General features: G+C 38.4%; 1 protein-coding gene across 1 annotated transcript; it reads right to left on the reverse strand.

Moving 5' to 3' along the window:
• Positions 1-17774: 17774 nt before the first annotated feature.
• On the reverse strand, positions 17775-23948 carry LOC149255285 (uncharacterized). The gene is made up of 2 exons (XM_089454998.1): positions 23415-23948; positions 17775-18095 (listed from the first exon to the last, which is right to left on the reverse strand). The coding sequence occupies exons 1-2, from the start codon at positions 23946-23948 to the stop codon at positions 17775-17777; spliced, it is 855 nt and encodes a 284-aa protein (XP_089311124.1).
• Positions 23949-26858: the final 2910 nt, after the last annotated feature.

Raw genomic sequence — 26858 nt, forward strand, 5'->3', positions numbered from 1 at the left:
TAGACGCATCTTCAATTCATCATTCTCTATTTGAAGATTATGTTTGTTTTGCTTCAGTTCCTCCATGGCCTCTTCGGTGGCTTTCAATTGAAGTTGTAACCGCTCCTTTTCCTCTGTCTCCTTTTGTAGAGTTTCATACACAATTTCCACTTTCTTGGAAATGTTGAGCATGGTCTCACACATCACTCTTTCATCCTCTATCATTGCCCATTCCATTTTTCACACTGCAATTCACATACACGTAAAAGTCCGCTCTGATACCACTTGATACAGGTCCCGGTGTGAAGAAGGACCCTTCCAAGACCTTTTACTTTCGTGATGTGTTAAAATTGCTTTTTAAAAGAACATTAACGAATATATCTGCATGCTATAAATAACAGGAACGTGTCAATAATCAACACATGAAAACATAAGTGTTGATAACAGAGTTCGTGTAGGAGGGACTACGTCTCTGGGCCCCGGTGTGAAGATGGTGTCAGCCGTTGCATTAAGTGCTATTAATAATGATGATGTACACGAGAGATGATGTCACGATCATACAAGGAAAAATACCCTCATGCAGGAGTGGCTCTAAGAGATATTCCCAACCGGAATTCTCAATCAAACTCCTATCAGTGTGACACAAAAACATGCATGATGAGCATCTTGCCAATATGGCACAAAAGGGATGTCAAAAAAAACATGCATGATGACAACAAGAGTATCCCAACAACATACAACAAGGGATCTCAAAGCATAACATAAAGAGTTATGACAACAAGTACATCACATAAAATATTCTGCATCGAATCAAGCAAGGAATCATGACAACATGTAACAAACAAGATCCTGCATCAACATCAATCAAGGAGCTGTGCAACATAATGCAGAAAGAAGAAGTACATGATCACATCATATACCTCACAACCAAGGGCCATCTAAAGAAGTGGATGTCACACTGCTGAATCTGCTTGGACCATTTCTCTCAAGGCATCGATCGCATGAAGATGGTTTCTCACACAAGAATGTGGACATCTGAATCAGACTGTCAATAAAAAGTTGAAGCTTGTTGAACATCAATTTCTCAGCATTGATTGCAAGAAGAATCAATAAAAGAAAAATTTATCAAAAGATGAATCGATTACAAGAAGAAGGATCGATCATAAAGAGAATAACTGCTCTCTGGGGATCCGCCGAAGTCGATCGCCGATTGTTCTAATCGCCGATATCAATGATCACTAATCACATTCGCTACACCCAGGGGTCCTAGTCCTCAGCCTTTGGGTTTCGTTGACCCGATCTGCCGATGCCAACATTCCATCGTCGATTTACAAGCACCGATATCACCAATTTGACTTCTCTAACCCCATATATCAGCAATCGCTGATCGGGGGTCTTAAACTCCGCCCTTTGCATGATTCCCAATGCGATTTGCCTTATAAAGGCTTTAAGTCCATTCTTATGAGAAAAACCTCCTTTTTTCAAAGGAACCAAGGCAACTATTTTCGCAATAACTTCATCATCTGGACTCGGATTGACGAACCGTTTGCACCTTCACGATCAGGAAGACGAGATCTATGCTCTGGTCCTAGTTCAAAGTCATTCATAGAAATTTTATTTTTGAGCGTTCATGAACCCTTTGTCCTATGTGTCTTTCTCGAGCCACCTGGATCAATCCTCCCCACTGAGGAGTTTTTGGTCCTCCAAAAGCATAAAGATTAATCTACAACTCTCTCTATACCCTGTCTGCATCACAAGCATCCTGAAAGGTCTTGCTTCCATCTCCTTCACCTTTGTTCTTCAAAGCCTTAAGTGACGAACCAACACCTGCTACTTTTGCAACTTGTAGTACATTGTTTTCCAATTACATGCTTGAATGACATGACCAACTAATGACCCAAACATCCCACACTTGCCACGAGTTCATAATACATACTCGGTGGACAAGTTTACAACAAGATGGACGTAATGCTCCAGCTATGACAATAAGGCCAACCTATAATGGTTTCTTCAACAAGTGATGAAAAACACCTCATCACTGCAACACATGATTTACACACATAAGGCTAAACATTATTGTTTTGAAAAGTGATGGAAACATAACATCACCTTCAGAGTTTTAACATGCAACTAAAAATACGACTCAAAACATGCCCAGACATCATTGTTGCAGACCAAGTGATGGAAACACATCATCACGTTTACATTTTAAAATGCAACAAGTGATTTACAAAAGAATGACCATGAAACGATAACATGTCTAGAAACCATTTCTCACTTATCTTTGTGAATGGGTCACCTCCTTGAGGTGGTTTTTCTTGTCAAACAACCGCTTTTCCTGATTCATGCACCGACGCTTTGTCTTTAAGGCACTGCTCTGGATGGAGCTTCCAGCAAGTGGCTCTTTGATGACCATTTCTGTCGCAATGAATGCAGTAGGATTTCTTCCTCCATATCTACTTAACCTGTTTCTTTTCATGTTGTTGAGAGGGTCTTTCACGCCTCATGAGTGCTGCCGTTCTTTTCTAGCATTTGGAAAAGGTATGGTTATGTAACCCACAAAAAGTACATGTTTTTCGATGCCTTAATCTTCGTTCATCATTAACAACATTATCATAATCAAAATGAACAGTCAAAGCTCGAAAATGGTTATACCTTCCTTTTTTGTTTCTGATGTTAGCATGGTGATGAGAGCTTGCCTCCATTCTCTCCCTACAATGGAAACTACCATGGGATGATGGGGATGTTTTCCAATCATTCTCTTTCCTCGATGATGTCTCGGACAAATCTAACACCTTTGAGCACTCTCCTTTAGTGTATCTTGAGCCTGCAAATCGATGCTCATGCACAACCTCGAAAGGTTGAGTGATGCCTTGGTTATTAACACCAAGTTCTTTCTTCTCCTCGTGTCTTGTCTTTGTAAGGAGCCTCATGTTTGTCCCTGTAATTGGGATCTCTAAATCTCCAACAGACATCATACTATGAGAAGATGAAATCAACATCTTTTAACTTTTCTTTCGATTTGGAAAGATCTGATGAGGTTTTCTCATCATCCATTGTTGGTGGTTCGCTAACTGTCTCAGCGCATTCCCCAACTTCTTTCCTGACATACTCAAGTCCTGCCTGACGGGGTAATTCCTCTACTTTGATGGCGTTGACAATACCTTGGCCATTAACGCCCAAGCATTTTCCTTCGTACCCCATTTTCTTCAATAGTTTGGAGCCAATCCCTGTGGTATGATTTTCAAATACAGCGAAATCATCATCAGGAAACATACATGAAGATGGAGAACTACTTTTTACCTCACATGGGTTACGCTACAACTTTTCCAAGGCCTCGTCCTTTGCTTGTAGCTGTCGTAGCAAACTTTGTTTTTCCTCTTTCTCTTCATGTAGACCATCTTCAATTCATCATTCTCTATTTGAAGATTATGTTTGTTTTGCTTCAGTTCCTCCATGGCCTCTTCTGTGGCTTTCATCTGAAGCTGTAACGGCTCCTTTTCCTATGTCTCTTTCTGTAGAGTTTCATACACAATTTCCACTTTCTTGGAAATGTCGAGCATGGTCTCGCACATCTCTCTTTCACCCTCTATCATTGCACGTTCCATTGTTCACGATGCAATTAACATACATGTAAAAGTTCGCTCTAATACCACTTGATCTAGGTCTGGGTGTGCAGAAGGATCCTTCCAAGACCTTTTACTTTCGTAATGTGTTAAAATTTCTTTTTAAAAGAACACTAACGAATACATTTTCATGCTATAAAGAAGAGGAACATGTCAATCATCAACACATGAAAACATAAGCGTTGATAATAGAGTTCGTCCAGGAGGGACTATGTCTCGGGGCCCTGGTGTCAAGATGGTGTAGGCCACTGCATTAAGTGTTGTCAATAATGATGATGTACACAACAGATGATGTCGCGATCATACAAGGAAAAATGCCCTCACGCAGGAGTGGCTCTAAGAGATATTCCCAACCGGAATTCTCAATCAAACTCCTATCAGTATGACACAAAAACATGCATGATGAGCATCTTGCCAATATGGCACAAAAGGGATGTCAAAAAAAACATGCATGATGACAACAAGAGTATCCCAACAACATAAAACAAGGGATCTCAAAGCATAACATAAAGAATTATGACAAGAAGTACATCACATAAAAGATTCCACATCAAATCAAGCAAGGAATCATGACAACATGTAATAAACAAGATCCTGCAACATTAATCAAGGATCTATGCAACATAATGCAGAAAGAAGAAGTACATGATCACATCATATACCTTACAATCAAGGGCCATCTGAAGAAGTGGATGTCACACTGCTAAAGCTGCTCAGACCATTGCTTTCAAGGCATCGATTGCATGAAGATGGCTGCTCGCACAAGAATGTGGACATCTGAATCAGATTGTCAATAAAAAGTTGAAGCTTGTTGAACATCAATTTCTCAACATTGATTGCAAGAAGAATCGAACAAAGAAGAATCAATCAAAGAAGAATTTATCAAAAGATGAATCGATCACAAGAAGAAGAATCGATCATAAAGAGAAGAACTGCTCTGGACTCTCGGCTCTGTAGCTCGTTGGCTATCTGGCTCTGTAGCGCTCTGGCTTATATCACTGCAACTCTGTGATTTGCCAGAATTTCAAGCGCTATGACTCTATGGCTATCTGCGCTCTGGATTGATTAAGCTCTGTGGCTCTATGGGGTTCAAGCATTGTGCTAGCTTTCAAGCTCTCTCTGTCACTCAGGCTCTTGGGCCTCTTCGTCACAGCCTTTCCACGCAGCCTCTGGCTTTCTTTCATACTGCTCTCGCCCACTATTACACAGCCTTTCGGCACTTCCCTGACACAGCCTTTCCGTCTCTGTCAAGCAACCTTTCGACTCCTGCCTGTCTGAGCTCTCTTTCGTCCATCGTGTTTTATAACACATTTTGATCAAAGCCGCGCTTAAAAATCAGAGGTAATTTTTGTTCATAATAGAAGCCGTTTTCTTAGAAGGATCAGTGGGTGCAACAAAATCCTCGGAATAGCCTTCTTTCTATTAAAACAGAAATACACTAAAAAACTGATAAATCTGACCAAAACATAAAAGACTGAATCTCAAATTTTATCAAATCAGGCTTATAATGCCCATTGGGTCTGCGCCTAATCGCTTATCGCTATCACTTCTTCCAATAGCCATGCATATTGAGGGATCCGCTGATGCCGATCATCGATTGTTCCGATCACCGATATCGGTGATCACTAATCACATTCGCTACACCCACGGGTCCTAGTCCTCAGCTTTTGGATTTCGCCGACCCGATCCACCTATGCCAACATTCCATCATCGATTTACCAACACCGATATCGCCGATTTGACTTCTCTAACCCCATATATCGTCAATCGCTGATCGGGGGTCTTAAAGTCCACCCTTTACACAATTTCCAAAGCGATTTGCTTTATAAAGGCTTTAAGTCCATTTTTATGAGAAAAACCTCCTTTTTTCAAAGGAACCACGGCAACTCTTTTCGTGATAACTTCATCATCCAGACTCGGATTGATGAACTATTTACACCTTCGTGATCAGGAAGACGAGATCTATGCTCTGGTCCTATTTTGAAGTCATTCGGAGCACTTTGATTTTTGAACGTTTGTGAACCCTTTGTCCTGTGTGTCTTTCTCGAGCCACCTGGATCAATCATACATCTGTCAAATGGAAACATCTATTGATGGGGATACTTTAGATCCTCGATATTCTCTGATGGAATCTTCATTGAAAGGTTCACCGATCATGAGGGGAAGCAAGTGTTTCATCAAGAATTCCAAATTTGTGGAATTCGTGGGATGATGATATGATGACATAAAAGTGAAGCAGATCAAGGGATTGAAGCTCTTTCAATCAAAGAAGTTGATGCAAGAATTTTGGATGACCCAAAGGAAAATGAGGTATGTATGCTTATATTCAATATTAAAGAGTCGTGTCATATGGTTGCAGGTAACATGGATCAATGCTCTATCTTTATAGCATAATCAAAAGGAAGGATCTCCTCCCTCGAAAGAATGCAGGAATGCATGGGTCACACATTCACTAGATGAAATCAACATAATATGTCCTCATATGAAATATGAGATGGTTGACAACAATTGAGGGACTCTTATTGGAATATCCTAGGAATGAGATGTGTGAAAAAAGGAAGGAAGATATCGTGGTATATGAAGCCATGGTAAAGGCAATCACATCCGAAAGACCAAGAAGATTTGACTAGATATCTCCATGAAAGATATGAATACTCTAAAGGAGTTTGAAAAAGAAAGATACCCTTGACAATATATATCTTTGGGAGATGTGTCGATATGTATGCAGGATGCTTATGAAAACTAGTAGATGTCATGATGAAAGACCATCACAAAGGTAATGTTGATTTTTAATGTTCATTCCTTTATTTTTATCTGGATAGATTTATGCAAGGTTGTCAAGGGAAGATCTATGGATTTATTCCACCACAGATGCACATGTAGTAGGATGAAAGATCCTTAAGTAAACATGGCATGAAGAAAGCAGCTTGGCATGAAGGAAGGCCAGATATGTACTGATGAGTCACTTTCAAATGATGACATGGCTGAATCATGGATGAAAGTGATGGATGGTCGGTGCCCTATGTAGAATTCCCTAACATGAAGACTCCTAGCTAGCAAAAACAAGTTCATGACATTGTGAAGAAGAGTTCTTCAAGCAGCTAGTTATACCATCATCTCCACCTGAGGAGTTATTATAGGTCCCTAATTAAAAGGGAGCCTAGAAACAAGTTTCTTACTTAGAAGAAACTTGGAAATTCCTAAGCCAAGAGGGAGCTTAGGTACATTCCTTTTGTAGGAATGAGTACATTCCTTTATTGAAATAGGTATGTCCTCCCTAATTAAGAGGAAGAGATAGACGCATCATTCTTGTCTTCACTTGGGAAGACAAAATGGAGGATTGGGTAAACCTCTGGAATTCGATGCTCTTTGAGGATATATTAGGCATCCAAGATAAGAGTAGTTGTTGACGATCTATATTCTTTGAGGATTGGGAATCCAAGATAAAAATAGTCATGGTGGAACATACCCTGAGAACCCGAGTGGGGTATGTTCCGACAGATACAATGATGAGGGTGTTTATACAGCATTGGTCTCTCCAACATTGTGTTCAGATCTCTTGGAGAGATAAAGTTGTTATTTAAGGCCTTGCTATGTGACAACACCATTTGATATGATGCTAAATAGATGGGTTACCAATCCGACTCTTCTTATGAGAAATTCTTCGGATTATGAATACCTCCCTAGTTAAGAGGGAGCAATGAAAAGTGTAAATAGGTTCGGTCTTCATAATGACATGTGTAATTTTGATTTTATGTAATTAATGAAAATAAGAAAAATAAAATTAATATTGTAATGTTTGTCTCATAGGTTTCATGAGCAAGGCATTTTATCTTAATGATGGCTCCCATTGTGAGCCTTTAGGATTTGTCATCTAATAATAAAAGTCAATTTGAGTCTATGTCATGTATGAAGGACCCTTATTGGGCATATTATATATTTATATAAGTCCTTAAATAAGTTAGAAATCCCTCCAAGACAAAGTCACCTCCTTCAAGTCGGCTTCAAAAGAATAATATAAATCTCTCAAATAGATATGTCGGCTCACTATCATGTCATGTTGGCTTATTTTGATGGGAAACAACTATAAATAGGGATGTCCGTATTCATTTCAGAGTAGAATTTCATATAATAGGTCATCATATAATCTGAAGTTTGAAGTACAATGAGGAAGCCCAAAGACCAACGAAGTCCTTAAGGGTATTTTGGGACCGTTTTAAGGGTAGAAAACCTCTATACAAGAAGTTTGTTTGAACAACTAAGGAGAAGTTTGTTACAACAATAAAGGTTGAAAGTAAGTCTATTGTAGCAGTGAAGAAGAAGTATGTTGCAGCAGTAAAGGTCGAAGGTAAGTCTGTTGCAGTAGTAAAGGCCAAGGAGAAGTCTATTGCAGTAGTGGAAGTCGAGGAGAAGTGTAGTTCTCCTAAGGAGCCGAAGTGGAAGAAGGACTAGTCAAGAAGGCCGAAGGTCTAAAGCAGAAGAAAGCCAAGGTTGAAGAAGAAGCCAAGAAGGAAGAAGGAGCTGAAGGTTGACTATCATTGACTAAGGATCTTGTGTCTTGGTCTTGGAGTGGAAAATAGGTCAAGGGTCTTGGTCTTGGTATTCGTAAATTGGAATCTCTATAAGAAGAAGAATTTGTTCAGGTTTTCCTCTCAAGTGGGAGAGGTTTTGGCCCTGGATGATAGCATATATTTTGTGTCTCTTGTCTCTTTATGGTTTATGCATTGGTAGTTTTATTATGAAGAATAACACTAATAACCTGAGTAAAATAAGATCTTAATCTAAAGAAGTAAAAAGCATTCACAAGCAGCTACTTATAGAAGAGAAATCACTTAATTTCTATGCCCTGCATTTCTCAACAGCAAGTCCCCTGGGCTTGGCATGCTTGAAATGATGGACGTCGGATGCGACTTCTAATCTCTTTCCATGACTGAAGGTATGTCTTTGATATTTGATGTTCAAAAGTTTACTATCTCACATCTGAGTATTGCCTTAGGTTTGTGTTGGTTTCCTAGATGATTTCGTGGCATAGAAATTTGTTTATGTGAGAGACAGTGTGCATTGTTGCTAGCATGGCTAGTTGTGAGAGAGTGTGGTTGAGAAATCTCTTTGGAGAGATATTTGAGCATATGTTGGGAATTCTATAATATATTGTGACATATTATGGGTTCTGACATGCAGAAAATCATGTGTTCCATGACAGGTTCAAGCTCATTTAGATCAGATATCACTATATCCAGGATATGGTATAGAAAAGAGCAATGAGACTCCATCACATTTTGATTCTTGAGAAGATAAACAATTCATTCCTTGTGTTACAACATGTAAGCTTGTGGTTGACCTGATATTCTCTAGGTGTCATGCACTATGGCCAAGACTAACAATTGTAAGCCTATTGAAGGCATTGATGAGCGGAAGGGGTCCCGACTGATCAAGGACACTGAGTTATGCTCTTCCCCCCTTGTTTGAGCTCACAGAGAGAGGAATTGATTCAAAGAGCTCCTGGAGTTGAGGGAACTCTAGACAATACCATAAGGTGTGATCCTCACCCTTGTGGAAAGTAGATCCCACATATTTTCACTGTAGGGAATGTGTGTGATCCTTGTCTTTTATGGAAAGTGGGTATCTCCCCCTACCATCAAGTCTGGGACTTGGAAAAATATACCCCAGTTGGAAACTTACCCACAAGTTAGGCTTGTTGGGATTGTTCCTCCCCATCTGGCTAATGGGTTGAGGTGACTTGAGATAGGGTGTGATCCTTACCATTTATGGTAAGTAGTATCTCGCTTAAGTGATGGGATGCAGGTGTTATACTTCTTGACTCTTGAGGGTCCAGGTGGGAAGGATCATCGGATAATAGGAAAGAGTGTGATACTTACCTCTCATCGTAAGCCTCACCTATCTTCATAAGTCAATAGGATAAAGTGTGATCCTTATCCTTATGGTAAGTGGATCTCACCTATTGTCCTTGGATATAGGGTGGAATTCGGTGCTCCCCTATGATGATTCTTCTTTAGATTGAGACATCATTGTTTAGTTGATGATAAAAGGAAACAAATTCATATGAAATGTAATGAGATGGATAAATTCTTGATGTGGCTAAGATGAAGGTCATGGAACTTGACCTAGAGACTTGTAGGGTTTGGAGGATCTAATCAATCTCCCCTACCATCGGTTGTAGATTTCTCTTCATCTATGAGGTGAGATGAGATGAGATGATACGAGACAAGACAAGATATGATGGAGCAGACATGTACATCTAAGATAAGACTTATGATGCAGATGGAAATTCCTCCCTAGTTGAGTGGGACTATTGAAATTTGGGAAAATATGGGACAAATTTCCCATGGTAAAACCTAAGACCCCAAGTGGAACCCATCTCGCCCTGAAGAAGAATTCAAATTGATTAAATAAATATTATTGGGCTCCCCTATTATTTATTGTGATATAAATTTGGGGCAAGCATTTGGAAAAGTATTATTAAAAGAGAATGTGAATTGGAGTCAAGAAAATATATTTAATATTACTTTTGAATTTAAAGTCAAATGTTTCCCTAGAAAGACTACAAGTCGACTCCATTTTCTATGGACCCTTTTCACCCAGTGAATTGTATAAATAAACAAGTCTTGAGATTGATTCTAATCATGAAGAAACAAAATCAACATCATGATCTGTAATTTCAATTATATTTTTTGGCTCGGCTTCCTTATTTGTGGTTTGTTTATCTTATTTTATTTTATTTTATTATATTCTATTTTATTTATTTTATTTTTATTTATTTATTTAATTAATTTATTATTTTTATTTTTATTTTTCAGTTCAGTTATTCGCTTTATCTTCTCTTCTTAAAGAATTTGCTTCAAATGAGACCATAAAGACCCAAACCCTAGACCAAGTCCCCTCCATGTACCAAGTTAACCCTACTAAGGTCACATCTCAATCTTGTATCAAATAGCTTCCAACTACAACTTTGACCACGACTTCGATCCGCCAAATTCGTCTTGCAACTTGTTCTGCAACTTCGACCATGTAGATGTTGCAGAAACCCTAATTCAACTTCTTCTTGAGACACTTTATAGAGAAAGATAGTTCCTCCCCAGGTCAACGAGGTCAAGATCAAGTATTCTCTCGTGCAACACCTTGATACTGCACTTCACTCTCTTGCAATTCGAGCCTGCAGTTTCACCCTTATTTGTAACTGTAGTAACCCTAGAACTTTGCACATGTGAGGGATATATAGCCCAAAAACAAGATTTATTTGCCTTATTTTTCCTTCCAAACCTTCACTCTACCTTCCTTGCTTCTTCTAGTTGTAGATTGAAATTTTTCAAGAGAGATCGAACATGTTGGAGTGTGAGTGCTAAATGAGGTCGAACCGCTCCTTTATATAGCCTTTCAAAGGGGTCGAATTCCCTCCTTTAGGCCGACTTGTACTTTGGAGGTTTCAAAGACTTTCTAGACTCAAAATAAATTATTTTACAAGATATATTTTTCCTATAAAGGTCTTATAAACATGATGTTGACTCCTTTGACTCATGGCAATAAACCCTATAACCTAACAAACCCTAGAAGCATGAAGAACATGCTTTTACCTAGAACATCATCAATAAATAGGATGAACCCCATGCTTTACAATAATAAATTTTTCTTCTTTTCTTTTCTTTTTGTTACATAAAATACATATTAAAATGAGTACAACAACAACTATGAAGACCGAAACTAGTTACATTTCCAACACTCCCTCTTAACTAGGGAGGTATTCATAATTGTACAACCAATACAACATCATTCTCAAACTGAAGAGTTATCATAAGAATAATCGGTTTTATAGGCCAACTATAAGAATCATCATTAGAACCAACACTGTCACTGAGGCCTAACTTGGCAAGCTCAACTTTATTCGAGAGCATTATTCTGGGAGGATTTATGTGTGATACTGCATTACCTCTACAAGCCACATACCCCATCTGAATATTCATAAGGTATGTCCTTTTATGACTATTCTTATTTTGGATCTCCATACCTAAATCCTCAAAGAATATCGGTCCTCTTCAACCATTCTTATCTTGGATACTTGTCCCATCCTCAAAGGGTGTCGGTCCCTTTCCTTTCTTGTATGCTTTATCCTCAAGGAAACCACAAATGCTTATTCAATCCTCACCATTCTCTCTTCAAGGCCTTCACTTAGACTTACAGCTATTAGTTCTAATAAAGTGCTTGACACATGAAGACGAGAATGCACAAGTGATGTCCAACATCACTTCCTCTCAAACATAGAGGATAACCTTATTCTCCTTGTTGGGTCTCCAAAATTCCATCCATTTCACCATCTTTTCTTCTATTTTCCTTCAGTATTCATCATATTCTGCAACTCCATAACCATGAACTAAGACCATATTCATGATTAAATATGGGTTTAGACATATTATTTTCCAATACGTATATTTTCGTATTTTGAGTGAATTTATGGTTAAATATTAGAAATATAACATGTATTCACTTATATCTAAAAGTTGGATGAATTTTATGATGTGTGTAGGCTTATTTGAAGATTCTAACATAGACATATTTGGCCTCTAAGTCTCAAATCCGAATTTCCTCTTCAAACATTTGAAGATTTGAGGAAGATTTGAGATCATTGATCAAGCACAATCCATGGAGAAGAATCTTGGTAGTTTTCATAAGTGTCTCCTATCAAAGCTATGAGATATTTGTGAAAGGATATGAAGAGATGCTACTTACTAGATGTTAACATATGGTTAATCACATGATATATTTATGGATCTAGGAGAGATTTGTGGATCTACATTTATGAATTAATTATCTTAGTTTTTGTATAAATAGGAGTACCTTGTCCTCTCAAAGGGGTGTTAAGTTTGGGAGCTATGCTCATGCTTCAATGTTAAGTTTTGGAATGCTAAGGATTGGTTATGCTTATGCTTGATGTTATGAATACTATTGATTTTAATACAATCCTTTGATATGGTTGTGCTTTCATGATGAGATTTGGTGTTTGATCAATAACTTCCTGAACTTTCCACCTCTCATGCACTTCATGATGGCCACTTGATGAGTATGAGTGTATTTTAGTGTTTCATTTCTGCAATATAGATTAGTTTCTTTTATGTTCATTTTCTGCAAAGTTTATTTCAAGTATTTTGATTAGATGCTTTATTTTCTATGCACTTTCTTTATGTTCTTTTATGCTCATTTCATTTAAGTTGCTTAGTTTCAGATTCATAGATAATTTGATAGTTATGATTGGCTCTATTTAGTATGCACACATCAGTAATCTCAATAGGCTTTAGACATTTTAATTTCAAGTCATTTTCTTTCAATAAATTAGAATTGCTTTCAAGTTCAATAGATGAGAATTTATTTCAAGTTAAATAGATTAGAATTTATTTTAAGTTCAATAGATTAGATTCATTTCCAAGTCCAATAAAATAGGATTTAGCTTTATGTTTGATGGAATAGAATTTCAAAAAGCTTTCATAGTATAAGATTAGAATCGCTTGTTTCTTTCAAGTTCTGAATTTGGTGCTTTGATAGATATAGTATTTTAGAAAGAACGTGTGTGTGTGTGTGATCATTTAGATATTTTCATTAATCAGTTTTCTTTGAGTCTTGCAATCATTTTCATAGTTTAATTTCCTTTTTGATTGAGGGTTAATTTCCTAGCATATATTGTGCAAGTTTACTTCACAAGTATACGAACCTAAATTGACATTTAATGCAAATAATTTAACTAACAATTAAATTACCCAACACTCCTTTTTATTGGAGAATAGATCCTTGCTCCTATTTAAGGAGACTCCTTTGCTCCCTCTCAAAACCAAAGAATATTCCAGACTTTCTTTCTATTTGGGAAGTCAACACCACAAGCGTTATAGCTTGTCTTTATAAGAGTATCAACTACATTTTCTTCATAGCTACATGGATCCCTCTCTTCTTCACATCAAGATCGCTTTCTTTTGAGGTATCATGGAGCCATATTTACTCGTGTTGACCTTCAGGTTATCTTCTCGCACTGCTATCTTTCAATCTCAAGATCAATATATCTTGACTTCATAATTTCCAGGTATCCTATGTTGAGATTGCCTCAACATTCTACATATATTCCTGCAACATACTTTCAGGTAGACAAACAATATGTTAACCATATAACCAACAACAATTAAATGTATACTTACCTAACCATGATGACTTTCGCATTCAACCATCAACATCCTCATGGTCCATCTCCATTCGCCTCTTCCTTCATGCATCAGAGTGCCCAAGGATCAAACTTGATTACCAAGTTAGTACTTTTCTTTCAAATATTATACCGGATGTTAATCATTATTCTACATAATCTAGAAAAAGTCTTAATTCTTTATTTATCCTTGATTAATTCAAATTCTTCCCTTTTAAGCATCACGTAATCATAAAAAGCATGTTACAATATTCTACACATATGAATCTTATCCCATAGTTACTTTCAATATGCATTCTTGTGATTCTTATTCCATCATCTAGCTATATATCTCACAATGAGCTTATAACCCAACCCATTTCAGTCCTTCATCCCTTCAAAAGTATTGTTTCCATACTATATAAAATGTATACTAATTTTGTCACAATGATTTTCCCAAGATCCTCCAAAATGATGGTTCTTAGAGGATCATGATGTGTTAGGTCCCTATACTACTATTGTAATCCCTTATTGTTATTAGTGCAACCTCCTTATTATATTGTTGTTCCCATGTAGTACCCATATTGTTATTATTGTGCCCCATAGAAGCCCACTATTGTTATTGTTTTTCCCTTACATTATTATTGTTATGTCGGCTCTGATTATATTATGACCCCTTAGACACCTATATATAGAAAGGAGGTCTTGTCATTTGTATCATCCAAGAAATTTTTATTTGTGTAATGTAAATGATGTTCCCCCTCAAAGAGGATGAATTCTAAGGCGTTTATCTCTCTTTTCTATCTTTTTGTGAGCTGGTTTCATAACATTTGGTATCAGAGCTTTGGATTCTAGGGTTTCGCTGCTCCAAACATGTAATCGTGGAATTTTCACTATAACTTTGTTTTTGTGATGTTTCAAATGCTAAAACCAAAACCCATTTTAGACAAAGTATCGCTGAACATCGGGTCCAAATTTTAGATCTTGTCTCACTATTTTTTCAGAGATTTGATCTGAAGAAGTTAGAGTTTTTGCAAGCTCCAGAATTCCATCTCAAACAGGTCATCGTGGAATTTTCGCTATAATTATTTTTCTACGAATTTTCAGACTCTGACATTAAAACTCATTTCATCTGAAACCTTGGTGAAGCTCGTTCCCAAATTTTAAACCTTGTTTCACTATATTTTCGGAGATACAGTCCAAGACATTTAGGGTTTCTACATGCTCCCAAATTACATCCCAAACAGATGACCTTGGGAAAATCGTCATAACTTTCTCTCTGAGCATCATATTGAAATTTCGTAAAAAGTGACAGAAATCAGATAGGCTGTAGTTTGTTGGGTATCATTTTTAGAACCTAAGGTCGAAATAGTGACACGTGGCACTTCGTACAACTTCACTCTACTGAACCATTCTATAATTAGGTCATTGCAGGAGATTGGGCATAACGCTTTCTTCGGGAATCCAATTTTAATTAGACTTGCGGGGTTAGAAAGAGGAATTAGAGGGCTATAACAGGCTGAAATTTCAAAACTTAAAGATCCAAAATTACAGAGTTACAATCGTTTCAATATTGAGCTCCTAAAATCAAGAAAAAATGATATGAGGAAGTTTGATGGCAAGGATCCAGTAAATTGGATACTACACATGGAACAATAATTTGATCTACATGAGGTGCAACTATTACAAAAGGTATTTATTGCATCTTTATATTTAGAACCAAATCAATTTTTATGGTGTAAAGGGCTTTGTTCTCGTAAAGCACTTGTCACTTGGTCAATTTTCACAGAAGAAATGATAGCACATTATGACGTTACAAAGAGTAACACCTTCTTTAGCGAATTGATAAATCTCAAACAAAAGGGTTCAATGGCAAAGCGCATTAAGGACTTCCAAAAATTGGGTAAATGATATTCCAAAGAAGAAAATGATTGATGTCTTCATACGGACTTTAAAGGATAACATTCAACATGAGGTTCGTCTTTGGGAACCTGATTCATTCGAGAAGGCATTCAGGTTGGCAAGAAAAATTGAAAGCAGAATTATGGAAACAAGGAATGCTACCACTCACAACTATAAATATGGAAGTGTTTTTTCTCCTAGCCTTCCATAACCTACAAGGTTTACATGAAAACAATTGGAAGAAAAAAGAGAAAAAGGGCTTTGTTATAGTTGTGATAGCAAATACACTAAAGATCATAAGTGTGTTGAGAAGAAATTAGTTTACATAGATTGTGAAGAAGGGGGAGAAAATGATCAAGAAACATCAAATGAACAGGATATACACCAGGAACCAACCCCAGAGAAAAAATAAATGAATCTGACCATATCCTGTAAAGCATTGGCAAGAATTACCACTCCTCAAACTCTCAAGATAGAAGGACATATCAAGAAGAAAAAGGTTCAAGAAGCGAAATATCACATCGAGCATCAAGAAATGAATCTGAAAATATATTGTAATGCATTGGCTGAAATTACCACTCCTCAAACTATCAAGATAGAAGAACATATCAAGAAGAAAAAGGTAATAGTGTTGATTGATTCGGACAGTACCCATAATTTTATTCATTGTAAGATAGCCAAGGAATTGAATTGCTTCCTATATCTAGCACCATAGTGTCAAGTGATGGTTGCAAGTGGAGGAACCATAACTTGCTATGGAAAGTGCCATAATATCAAGCTATCTATGGGAGAATATGTATTGAATAACCTAATGCTTTTCATTCCAATGGGCGGTGTTGATGTTGTATTAGGAGTTCAATGGCTACAATCCTTGGGTATAATACCTTTTAAATTTCAAGAACTTTTCATGAAATTTTCTTCGGAACAAAATGAAGCTGAATTAAATGGTATCACATGGAAACCAGGAAAGATAATCATCTCTAACGGAATGACAAAGATTCTAAAGAAAGAACAAAGAGGCATAATTGCACCATTATGTTCACTAGAGGTTCCCACATCGAAATCATCTGTTTCTCCAAATCTCCACAAAGTCTTGGATAATCATTCCAAGGTATTTGAGACTCCCAAAGGCCTCCCACCTATTCGTGATCATGATCATGCTATTCATTTGATTCTAAGAAGTGTTCCTCCAAATATCAGGCCTTATAGATATCCATATGCCTAAAGGAGTGAAATTAAACATATGGTTGTCGAAATGCTAGAGGTTGGTATAATTATCCAACCAAAATTGATAAATGAAGAAATGGATGAATGGAAGAATGACGAAGCAGGGTGGGACCTCATTCAAAAGTTGCATAAGATCTGAGTTCAAACAATATTGTGAGAACTTTACAAGGAAGGAAAAATCATATTGGAACCTGAAGTAGTCGCAGAACCAAGAAATTGACATCTATGAAATCAATCAATTTTAGAGTATCTCATCAAGTGGAAGAGCTTACCCACTAAAGATTCCACATGGAAGGAGGATAATTTTATACAAAAGCATACAGAACTACTCAATCATTGAGGACAACACTTTTTGAAGGAGAGGGGCATGTTAGGTCCCTATACTACTATTATAACCCCTTATTGTTATTAGTGCAACCCCCTTATTATATTCTTGTGCCCATGTAGTACCCATACTGTTATTATTGTGCCCCATAGAAACCCACTATTGTTATTGTTGTGCCCTTACATTATTTTATTTTTTTCACAAAGTCGGTTGCTAGATGTATTCAAAAAAGAAGGGGGAGACTAAGCTCGGATTTTACAAAGGATGAGCTCACAGGATTAGCTTGTGGTTGTATTACATTATGACAGTTCACAAAAATGCTTTTACTGTTCGATTGAAAGGTCCTAATACAAGTATAAATTCTGATAAATTGGGAAAGAAGCAGGCTGACTTTGCAATACATCTAGTCGATACTTACAAGGTTGATCTGTCGGGCATTGGAGGCCTCCGGATGGTTGTCTACTGCTGCAACTCTTGCACTGGAGGAGCTGGTGCTTGGACCGTTTGAGCTGTTGATCTTGTCCAACATGAACTTGAGGATCTAACCTGACTCTTGGATGTGTGCACAGGTATTTGAGAGAGCGGTGAATTTCTCCTGCAGAGAGGAAATGCGGTGCAGAAAAAGATTGAGGTCAGCCTCATATTTTGCTGTGAGAATCCTTGTGGCAGCATCGATTTTCTCATCTAGCAGGCGTTGATGAGTTCTGACTTGTTCAATCTCGGCTTGAAGGTCCCGGCAATGCAAGCAATCCTTGCTTCGATCCATAAGGAGAAATTCAGCGCTGACTTGAGGCAACTTTGGAGAAGAGAACGCACTTACTGTAACTATAAATCTGAATACAGTTCTGAGACAGCTATCTATCTGAGAACCAGGTGCTAAAGCCGAACTGGATAAACCACAACAGAGAAATACAGGGGAATAGAGGAACAGAGAAGTGGGAGTCACTGAATCGGAGAGGAGGATTCGGTCTAGGGGGGACCTAGAGTTAGAGGCGAGGCACGGCCTACTGAAGATCACTACGGAGAAAGCGAAGGCAAATGAACAAAGGGGAGAAGGGCCGTGGAGATGAGGAGGAGGCTTGCTGGAATATATAGTGGGCAGACAGGGGCAAGAAGAGGACCAGATCACAAGGAGGAAGCAAGGGCGCTCACGGGTTTTACCGTCCAATATTTGATTTGTTGTGTCAAAATCTCCAGAGATGTGATACGACTATAAAGTCAGGGATTTGTTGCAGTGAATATCAAACATCTTTTGGATTTGGTCAGAGTCCTTATTAGCAGAGGCACAATTCGATGGAGGGGATCGATTTGGAGCGATCGTGAATATCAGGGAATGAATTGATGCAGGTTCGCGTGGTTGCATAGGATACTTCCTCTTTCCCATGAGCAGGCTTGACTGGCTCTTTTGTCTGCAACTTGGTTGTTGGAGCGGAGGACATGAAAGAATTGGTACTCCAAATCCTGAGTTAGCAGAATTTTACATCGATTGATGATTTGATGTAAAAAGAGATTGGATGCTTGTCGATTGTTGTTCATTAAGCTTATTATGATGGCAGAGTGACCAAATATGAGAGATTTTTTAATCCCTTGGACCTGAAGTTGAAGGATGCCTTGGTAGAGGCCCAGAGCTTCAGCTCTGTTGTTGGTTAAATTTCCCAAACCCCATTCATAAGAGGACACTGGTACGCCTGAAGGGTTGAGAATGATGTCCCCTGCTCCCGAATTAGATTTAGATGCTCCGTCAAAGAATAAAGAATGAGATTTCTTTGATTGGATCCATTTACTAAATTCTTCCTTTTTTAGGCGGATTTTCCAATCAAGATTGTTGGCTTTGCCTCTAAACTTGCTGATGTTTACTGTTGAAGTATTACTGGTCTTGTCAATAAGGTGCCGAATGAAACTTCTTTCCTCTGCCCATAGACTGGTGGAGTCAATTTTTTTTGTTGTCTTGGATGTTATGGTTTCAGAAGCCAGACTTGTTGCTTTGATGAGAATGTGCCTGGTTGTAGTTATTTTATCTCGAAATATCATGTTGTTCCGAGAAATCCATATACGCCACAGAAGAGCAAAAGGGATGGCGTTCCAAACTCTTTTAGCTGGATTTTACTTCACTGATTGCCAAGGATAGTTTCTCCTCCGGTTATTTAGAGCTTCGTCAATGGAGTGCTGAGAATTCCAAATGGGGGGTGCAGAAGGAATGATGATGTTCCAACATGAGGCTGCAAAGGGACAGTAAATGAATAAGTGTTGTATGGATTCCTCTACAACATTACAGTTGGGACATCTAGAGGGTCCAACGATGCCTCTTTTCTTGAGATTCTCTGTAGTTAGTAGTTTCCCATGCAGGAGAGTCCACATGAAAAATTTGACTTTTGGAATTGCTTCAGCTCTCTGTCAAATCTTCCAGTGTGTCCAAACAGTCGTTGGGTGTTCCTTGCTACTTAGATAGTTGTAACCTACTTTGATTGAATAATTGGTTCTTGTAGGATCCCATCGGAACTCATCCTTTTCATCTTTGATGGTGGGTGTAATGCTGTGCAGGTGGTTGCAAAAAGAATCGAAGCTGCCTTTAAGATGGTGGGGAATGGGTGGAAAATACCATCGCATCCAAACATTGGTTGATACATTCCATTGAGAGATTTGGCTCAGATTACATATACCTTTGCTTTGTAAATAATGAATTATAGGATCCATACCTGGGAGACTGTTTAAGGGTGGGTTCCCCATGATTTTATCCGAACCAAAGTTCACCGTTTCACCTCCTTTTGGCACTTTGGAGACATTTTGCACCATGAATGCAATGGCTTTTTTGTAAAGCTTCCATATCTTTGTACAATTTCTGCTGGGGATCTCGGAAGTGAGAAGATGCTGCATTGACTGATTGAAATATTTTTCCTCCAGGACTTTTTTCCACCAGGCTGTTTGATTGTCCAGAAGTCTCCAAATCAACTTTCCACCAAATGCTAAATTCATGAGAGATCGGGATCTTATGCCAAGACCTCCATTCTCTGGGCTTTGAATGACTTGCTTCCATTTTACTAGGTTGTATTTTTTCTTTTCATTCTTGCCCCCTTGCCAGAGAAAAAATCTGAGAATGCTATCCATTTTTTGATGGTATGAAGCTGGAGATTGTGCCAGGGAGAATTGATAAAGGGGAAGGGAGGAGAGGCCTGATTTTAGAAGCACCTATCACCCAGCTGGATTGAGCCACAGAGTTCCCCATTTCTGAACTTTCCTTTTCATTTTGTCTAATGTTAAATCCCAAACACCTGTATTTGAATTCCCTATGCTTACCGGCATTCCCAAGTAATTGAAGCGGTCCCAATTTAACTTGTAGGGGACACCAAAAATGTTGGCTATGCTGTGAATCGTTTGAGGTGAAGATTTCCATCCATAAATGCAGCTTTTGAGGTGATTTATTTGACCTCCTGAATATCTCATAAAGCTGTCTAGCAGGGATTTGAATCTTCTTACTATAATGGTGGTCGCCCCCCCTAGCAATAGGGTGTCATCAGCGAATTGAGAGTGATTTATGTTTTTAATGCCATCTTCAAACTCAATGCCCACGATGAGACCTGACTGCCTCTTCTGGTCAAGCGCACAGCTGAATGATTCTGCCATGAGGATGAAGAGATATGGGGATAAGGGACAGCCTTGTCTTAATCCTCTTGAGGATTGAAAGGAAGGTCCATGTCTTCCGTTGATGAGGGGAGCGATCCATGGGCCAAATATACAGGCTCTTATGACATTAATAAGGAGAGGTGAGAAGCCCATCCTCTGAAGAACTGCAAATAAGAATGAATGCCTTACCCTGCCAAAGGCATTGGCCAAGTCTAGTTTCAAAATAAATCCTTTTTCATTCCTTGCATGACTTGAATGGATGGCTTCTTGAACCAACAGAATAGAATCTGAAATTTGTCTATTAGCCATAAAGCCTCCTTGGTTTTCATAGATTAGCATCGGAAGGAGAGGTTTGAGCCGAGAGGCTATGATTTTAGTGAAGATTTTGTATGAAGAATTGCATAATGATATAGGCCTGAAGCGAGAGAAATTGGAAGGGCGGTTCTCCTTAGGAATGAGGGCCAGATGGGTAGAATTTGTATATCCACCTATTTTTCCTTTTCTCTAGATCCACTTGAAGTATTTGATGAGATCCTTCTTTATCAGCTCCCAGTAAACTCTGTAAAAACAAACTGGGAATCCATCCAGTCCAGGTGCCTTGTTGGGATGGAGACTCCAGATTGCTTCCACTATTTCTTCCTCTTTTATTTCTGCTATCAGGCTTTTGTTCAAATCAGATGTGATTTTAGTAGGCAAATGTTGTAGCAGATCATCATAAAGTTCTTCCTCCTTTGTTTCAATTAAGAGTTCCTTAAAATGGTCTGTGGCAGCTCCTTTGATATCTACTTGTTCAACATGTTGAGTCCTTGTGATGTCTACAATGGCAATTATGGTATTTCTGATTTGTCTTGCAGTGGCTTGTTTGTGAAAGAAGGAGGTATTCTTGTCCCAGCTTTCCAGCCACATTTGCCTTGATTTGATGCGCCACTTTTCTTCCTCCTCTCTTTTAATTCTGCTCAGTTGATCGTAAAGCTCTTCTTCTTGAAACTTTTCATTTTGGCAATATTCCTTTTGTTCTATTGCGCATTGAAGTTCTGCAATTTTGGACTTAAGCTCACGTTTTTCCTTTTCAGGGTCATTGTAGTGCGATTTGGCCCAATTTCTGAGCGCTTTTTGCACATTCCTTAATTTATTCTCCCATATGAAACCTGGGGAACCTTCAATATGTTGTCCCCAGGTGTGCTAGATGATGTTTCGGGCTACTTGATAATCACTCCAAATGTTATTATATTTGAATGGAAGCGGACCAAGGGGGCAGTGTATATCTAGTGCTAGAGTGATTGGGTAGTGATCGGAAGCAGAAAAGGGCAAGATGGAGGAATTGACAATTGAAAAGGTTGATAGGAGGGAGATGTTGACCAAGAGCCGGTCCAGCCTCTCCATGATATTGTTGCTGCCCAGCCTACGATTGCTCCATGTGTACTTGCAATTTTTTGGAGTTATATCTATCAATTCACCAGTGTGCATTATATTTTCCATTTGGTTTCTGAAAGGATCTGGCATAAAGCTTCCCCCACGCTTTTCGTTGGCATGCAGGATTAAGTTGAAGTCACCTCCTAATATGATGTTGTTGTTATCTTCTTCCATTATGTTTTTACTAAGATCTTCCCAACAGATTTCTTTATCCCTGTAGTGATTAGGGACATATACATTAAAAATGACAATCTGTTGTTTGCTAATGTTATTTCTCAGAACTGTTTTTATCCAACGTTGTTCAATTAGATCATCTTCACTATTCCATTCATTTTGATTCCAAATGGTAGTGATTCCACCAGAAGCCCCTCTAGCTTCACATATGCTTCCTTTATAACATTTATACTTTTCAATGATCTTGTTGATTTCTCGTTCTCTTTGCTTTGTTTCCTGTAATAAGATGATGGATGGTTTCTCCTGCGCGATAAGATCTTTTAGAGCATTGGTTTTGGAGGGGTGCCCGAGTCCCCTGCTGTTCCATGAAAGAATTTTGATCATTTCAGACCTGTGGTTCGAGGAGGTGCTCTGCCTCCCTTGTCTCTACTTGCCATTTCTTGATCTTTTGTGCCCTGAATGTAAGATTCTATTGGATTCTGCAATCCTAGGGCTATATCTTTCTGCGCATTCTCATCCCTATGTTGTTTTGAGGTCTTTCTACCCGGCTTATTTTGACCATCAAAGGAATATCCCTGGTCCTTGGAGTTACTGCGAGTGATTCTAGGAGGGAGGGGTCTGATAAGAGGGGGGGGAGGGGAGTCATAGAATGAGGGGAAGAGGGATGTTCAGGAGGATTCGAGGGAGTAGGATCATCTTCAGGAAGGGATAGAACATGGAAAGGATTGGAGGATGGGGGAGATTGAAGGGATTTTTCCAATCTAGGGGATTGAGGTCGATGAGGAGGGGAAAGAGGAGGAGATGGGGATTGGGCGGAAGGGTTAAGAGAGGAAGGTCCAGGTTCATTGGGAAAAATGGGGCTAGGTGCTGGTTTTTTCCTTTTTACCACTTCCCATTGTTGTTCTTGAGTATTGTTATCAACATTAATGAGCTTAGTACAGCGATTAGCAAAATCACCATACTCGTGACATACCTTACACTTGAAGGGAATCTGTTCGTAATCGAGCTGTTGTATGTGCGACCATTCATCAACTTTGAGCTTGATGGCTTCTGGAAGTCCTTTTCCCAGGTCAACCTCGACACAGATACAGGCACATGCCTGCATGTTGTCTCTTGGCTCGCTCCTATCAATATATTTGCCAACTGCATTTCTAATGGCGCGCAATGATTCATCTCCCCAGCAGTGTAATGGGAGATGGGGGAGGCGAACCCAGACAGGAACCACATTAGGAATATCAAGCTCTGGATCGAAGTCTAGCGTCCATTTGTTTAAGTACAAACCTCTGGAGTCCATGAAATAAGGCCCATTGCGAAATATCAGGTCCTTGTCGTTCTTTGTCTCGAAGTGGAAGGTGAAGTATCCCTTCCCGCAGAATCTAATAGCAATTTTCCCTTGAATTTTGTCCGCCCAGTTTCTTTCCACCCTCCTCTGAACAGTTTTTGGTGAGGGCCAAAGGCCTATGAATTTCCCTATCAGTCCCTTTTCTGCGAAAGCAAGTGCAGCCATTCTGGGCAAGGTAGGAGGAAGGGAGACTTCTTGCAATCCCTCTATTTTTTTACGAATTTAGAGATGGCAGGGCGAGCTCGTTGGGGCGGAAAAGAATTTATGAGAGCTGAGAAAGCTAGTTGTTGAGCGGCCTCCTCCGGAGGGGCCATCTGGAAGAGGATCGAGCGAGCGAACCAGGGCGCAGTCGATGGCGGCTGCAACAGTTGCAGAGCGCGCGCGCGCTAGGTCTCTCATTCCCTTATATTATTATTGTTATGTCAGCTTTGATTATATTATGACCCCTTAGACTCCTATATATAGAAATGAGGTCTTGTCATTTGTATCATCCAAGAATTGTTTATTTGTGTAATGTAAAGGAGGTTGCCCGCTTGAAGAGGTTGAATTCTAAGGCGTTTATCTCTCTTTTCTATCTTTTTGTAAGTTAGTTTCATAACATGATGATCCACTTTAGCAAGATGAATACCTCTAACATGATGTTAGATAATGCTTGGATGAACAATATGAAAAATGGTATATTTATCTATCTTTAAAGAGTATATTATTTCTACAAAGAAACTTAAACAAGTAGACTCTAAGTATGCTACTATCACATGCTTTTCCTTATGATGTTATTACAAAAACAAGATTCTTCTAAACAACAATGCATACTATCCTAAAGGAAAGACCAAATTTACAAATAAGACAACAGGGATGACCGAGAAGACAACAATGAAACAGAACCTATTTTTGGAGGATGACGAGGTTGATCTACAGTGAGGAGAGCATGATCATGATACACTTTCTCCACCTCTTTTTCAGCATATTTTTTAGCGAGTTATTATGACTTTTTGATATGTTTAAAAGATATTTTCAAGATGCATGTACTTAGGATATTTGTTCTATTTCTATATTACTGTAATTATTTTTTGTGCTACAAACATATGACAATTATGGTATTATCTATATAAGCTAAGACTATAGAAGAAGAAAGGGTTGGATTTTATTTGAGATATATCATCCCTTGTGTATTTTTGAGCAGATTTTAATGAAAACAGTCTTCATGAGCTCATGTCTAACAAAAAGAGTATGAAATTGGGATTCATATTTTATGCTCCTTTTTCTTTGTTTCTCAAGAATTTATAAATGTTTTTCACTTAACCATTACACTAATCTCCTTCATTTTCTGTCCAAATTCCTTAAAGTATCAAAGGAATTGTCACTACCCTACTTTTATGTTTTTTTCATTGAAACTGTGTTTATATGTACCTGATTGGGTTAGACTCCATTCCCAATGGTAGTATTTTTCATGTATCTCAGCCAAAACTTCATTTTTTGATAAATCTGGCCACAAAACTCAATTGCAAAACCTTCTACTACAGTGACCTAGAGTAGTTGATTTTTTAGGGAGAGATCCCTCTCCAGGTTGAAGGGCTACCTTTCAACCTCAAAGAGGTTAGAGGTTACCTTAGTGGTTTTCCCGCAGCTGAGTTTCCTCTAAGAGATAACAGATAGGAGCAGACCTGACATAAGAGGAATCACGAGGATGAATAGATCAATGATGGGATGAGAAGTGATTCCTAAAGCCTATTCACGAGAGAGGCTCAAATAATTGTGTTACTTGCTTTAGAAGTAAGGTGATATGCTCTCTAGGAAGGGATAATGGGATCTTTAAGCCTAGGTTTGAAGAATAACCCTTAACAAGAGGTGTCCTAGACCTAATAATCCTTAAGGAGAAGTGGCTTATATGTGATCCTTGTATAATTTTAGTTACGAGGTTGCAGGACCACAAAGAACCCAAGTGGACCCAAACTAGGTCAAGGATGTGGAGTTGATCAACAACAAAGGGGATTGACCTGGTTAGGAAGGAGAACAGGGTCAAAGGACTAATTTTATTTTGAAATTTGAACGCAATGATCCAAATGAGGACACTAAACCAAATCAACCTAGGGAGAGAAATGATCCTTGAGCTAGGGCTTGTGATATCTCGGGATGCAATCGTCGAATTATGCTCAAACTTGGAGTGCCCCTTGAGAATACCACAACGCGGTTTTGGATTAATTTTCAGAATGTTTAGATGGCTACAAAATATTTCGCTTGATGCCCTAGTTGACCTACTAGGGATAGGCCTAGAAAGAGAAGGAAAGATGAAAAATAATATTCTTTTGTGATCAACTCTAGACTAGATCAGTTCCTAGCCTATTGGGAGAATGGAGTCTAATGGAAACATTTTTGGGAGATGCTTAATTTCAATCAAGGAGTTCCCCAATAACTTTGCATGACAAAAGAAACAACTAGGTTACAAGGGAAATTTATACTTCTAATTATTTGCAAATGATGAACTATCAAGATAATGCATGAGCAATCATGTATCTCTAGGATAATAATCCAACATACATTTCAACAATAAACATGAAAAATCCCTCACAAATACAAGTTCAGCAACTTCGCATAAGCCCAAGAGCAACTACACTAGCTTCATGAACAAAAATATTCCATAGATCATTTTATGAGACAAAATTACAAGATGTGCACGAAAATAGTACTCACAATGTACAACGAGATTATTCCAATCATCAAGTGCAAGAAAAGCAAAGCTCCAAGATCGTCCAAACCTCGAAATGCATTAGTTCTCAAGAGATACAAATGATCCAAATCCAAGTGATGATGAGGGAAATGAATCATCCTCTCATATATTTATACAATCCAATAGGGGATTCGAATGGCCTAATTTGCCTAATTTAGCCCCAAATAATAAAATAATGTACAATAATGATATATGATATTACTTGGTGACAAGCCCACCAAGATAGCTCCAAAATAGAAATATAAGCCTCTCAAGAGGGGAAAATAGTAAACATGATGAGTCGTTGGGCCATTCAAAAGGCCTACTAAAGTTCAAACTGTGCCAAGTTGAGAAAATAGGCTCCAAAC

Source organism: Pinus tabuliformis, chromosome 7 (assembly GCF_031772625.1).
Source record: "Pinus tabuliformis cultivar Carrire ecotype Pingquan chromosome 7, CPIR1, whole genome shotgun sequence".
NCBI classification, from domain to species: domain Eukaryota; kingdom Viridiplantae; phylum Streptophyta; class Pinopsida; order Pinales; family Pinaceae; genus Pinus; species Pinus tabuliformis.

Coding starts and splice junctions, on each gene's coding strand:
- LOC149255285 (XM_089454998.1), bottom strand. CDS start 23,948: ATGGCTGCACTTGCTTTCGCAGAAAAGGGACTGATAGGGAAATTCATA. Junction 18,096..23,414: donor AGATTCCCTTCAAGTGTAAG/GTATGTCACGAG, acceptor CCTGGTTCTCAG/ATAGATAGCTGTCTCAGAAC.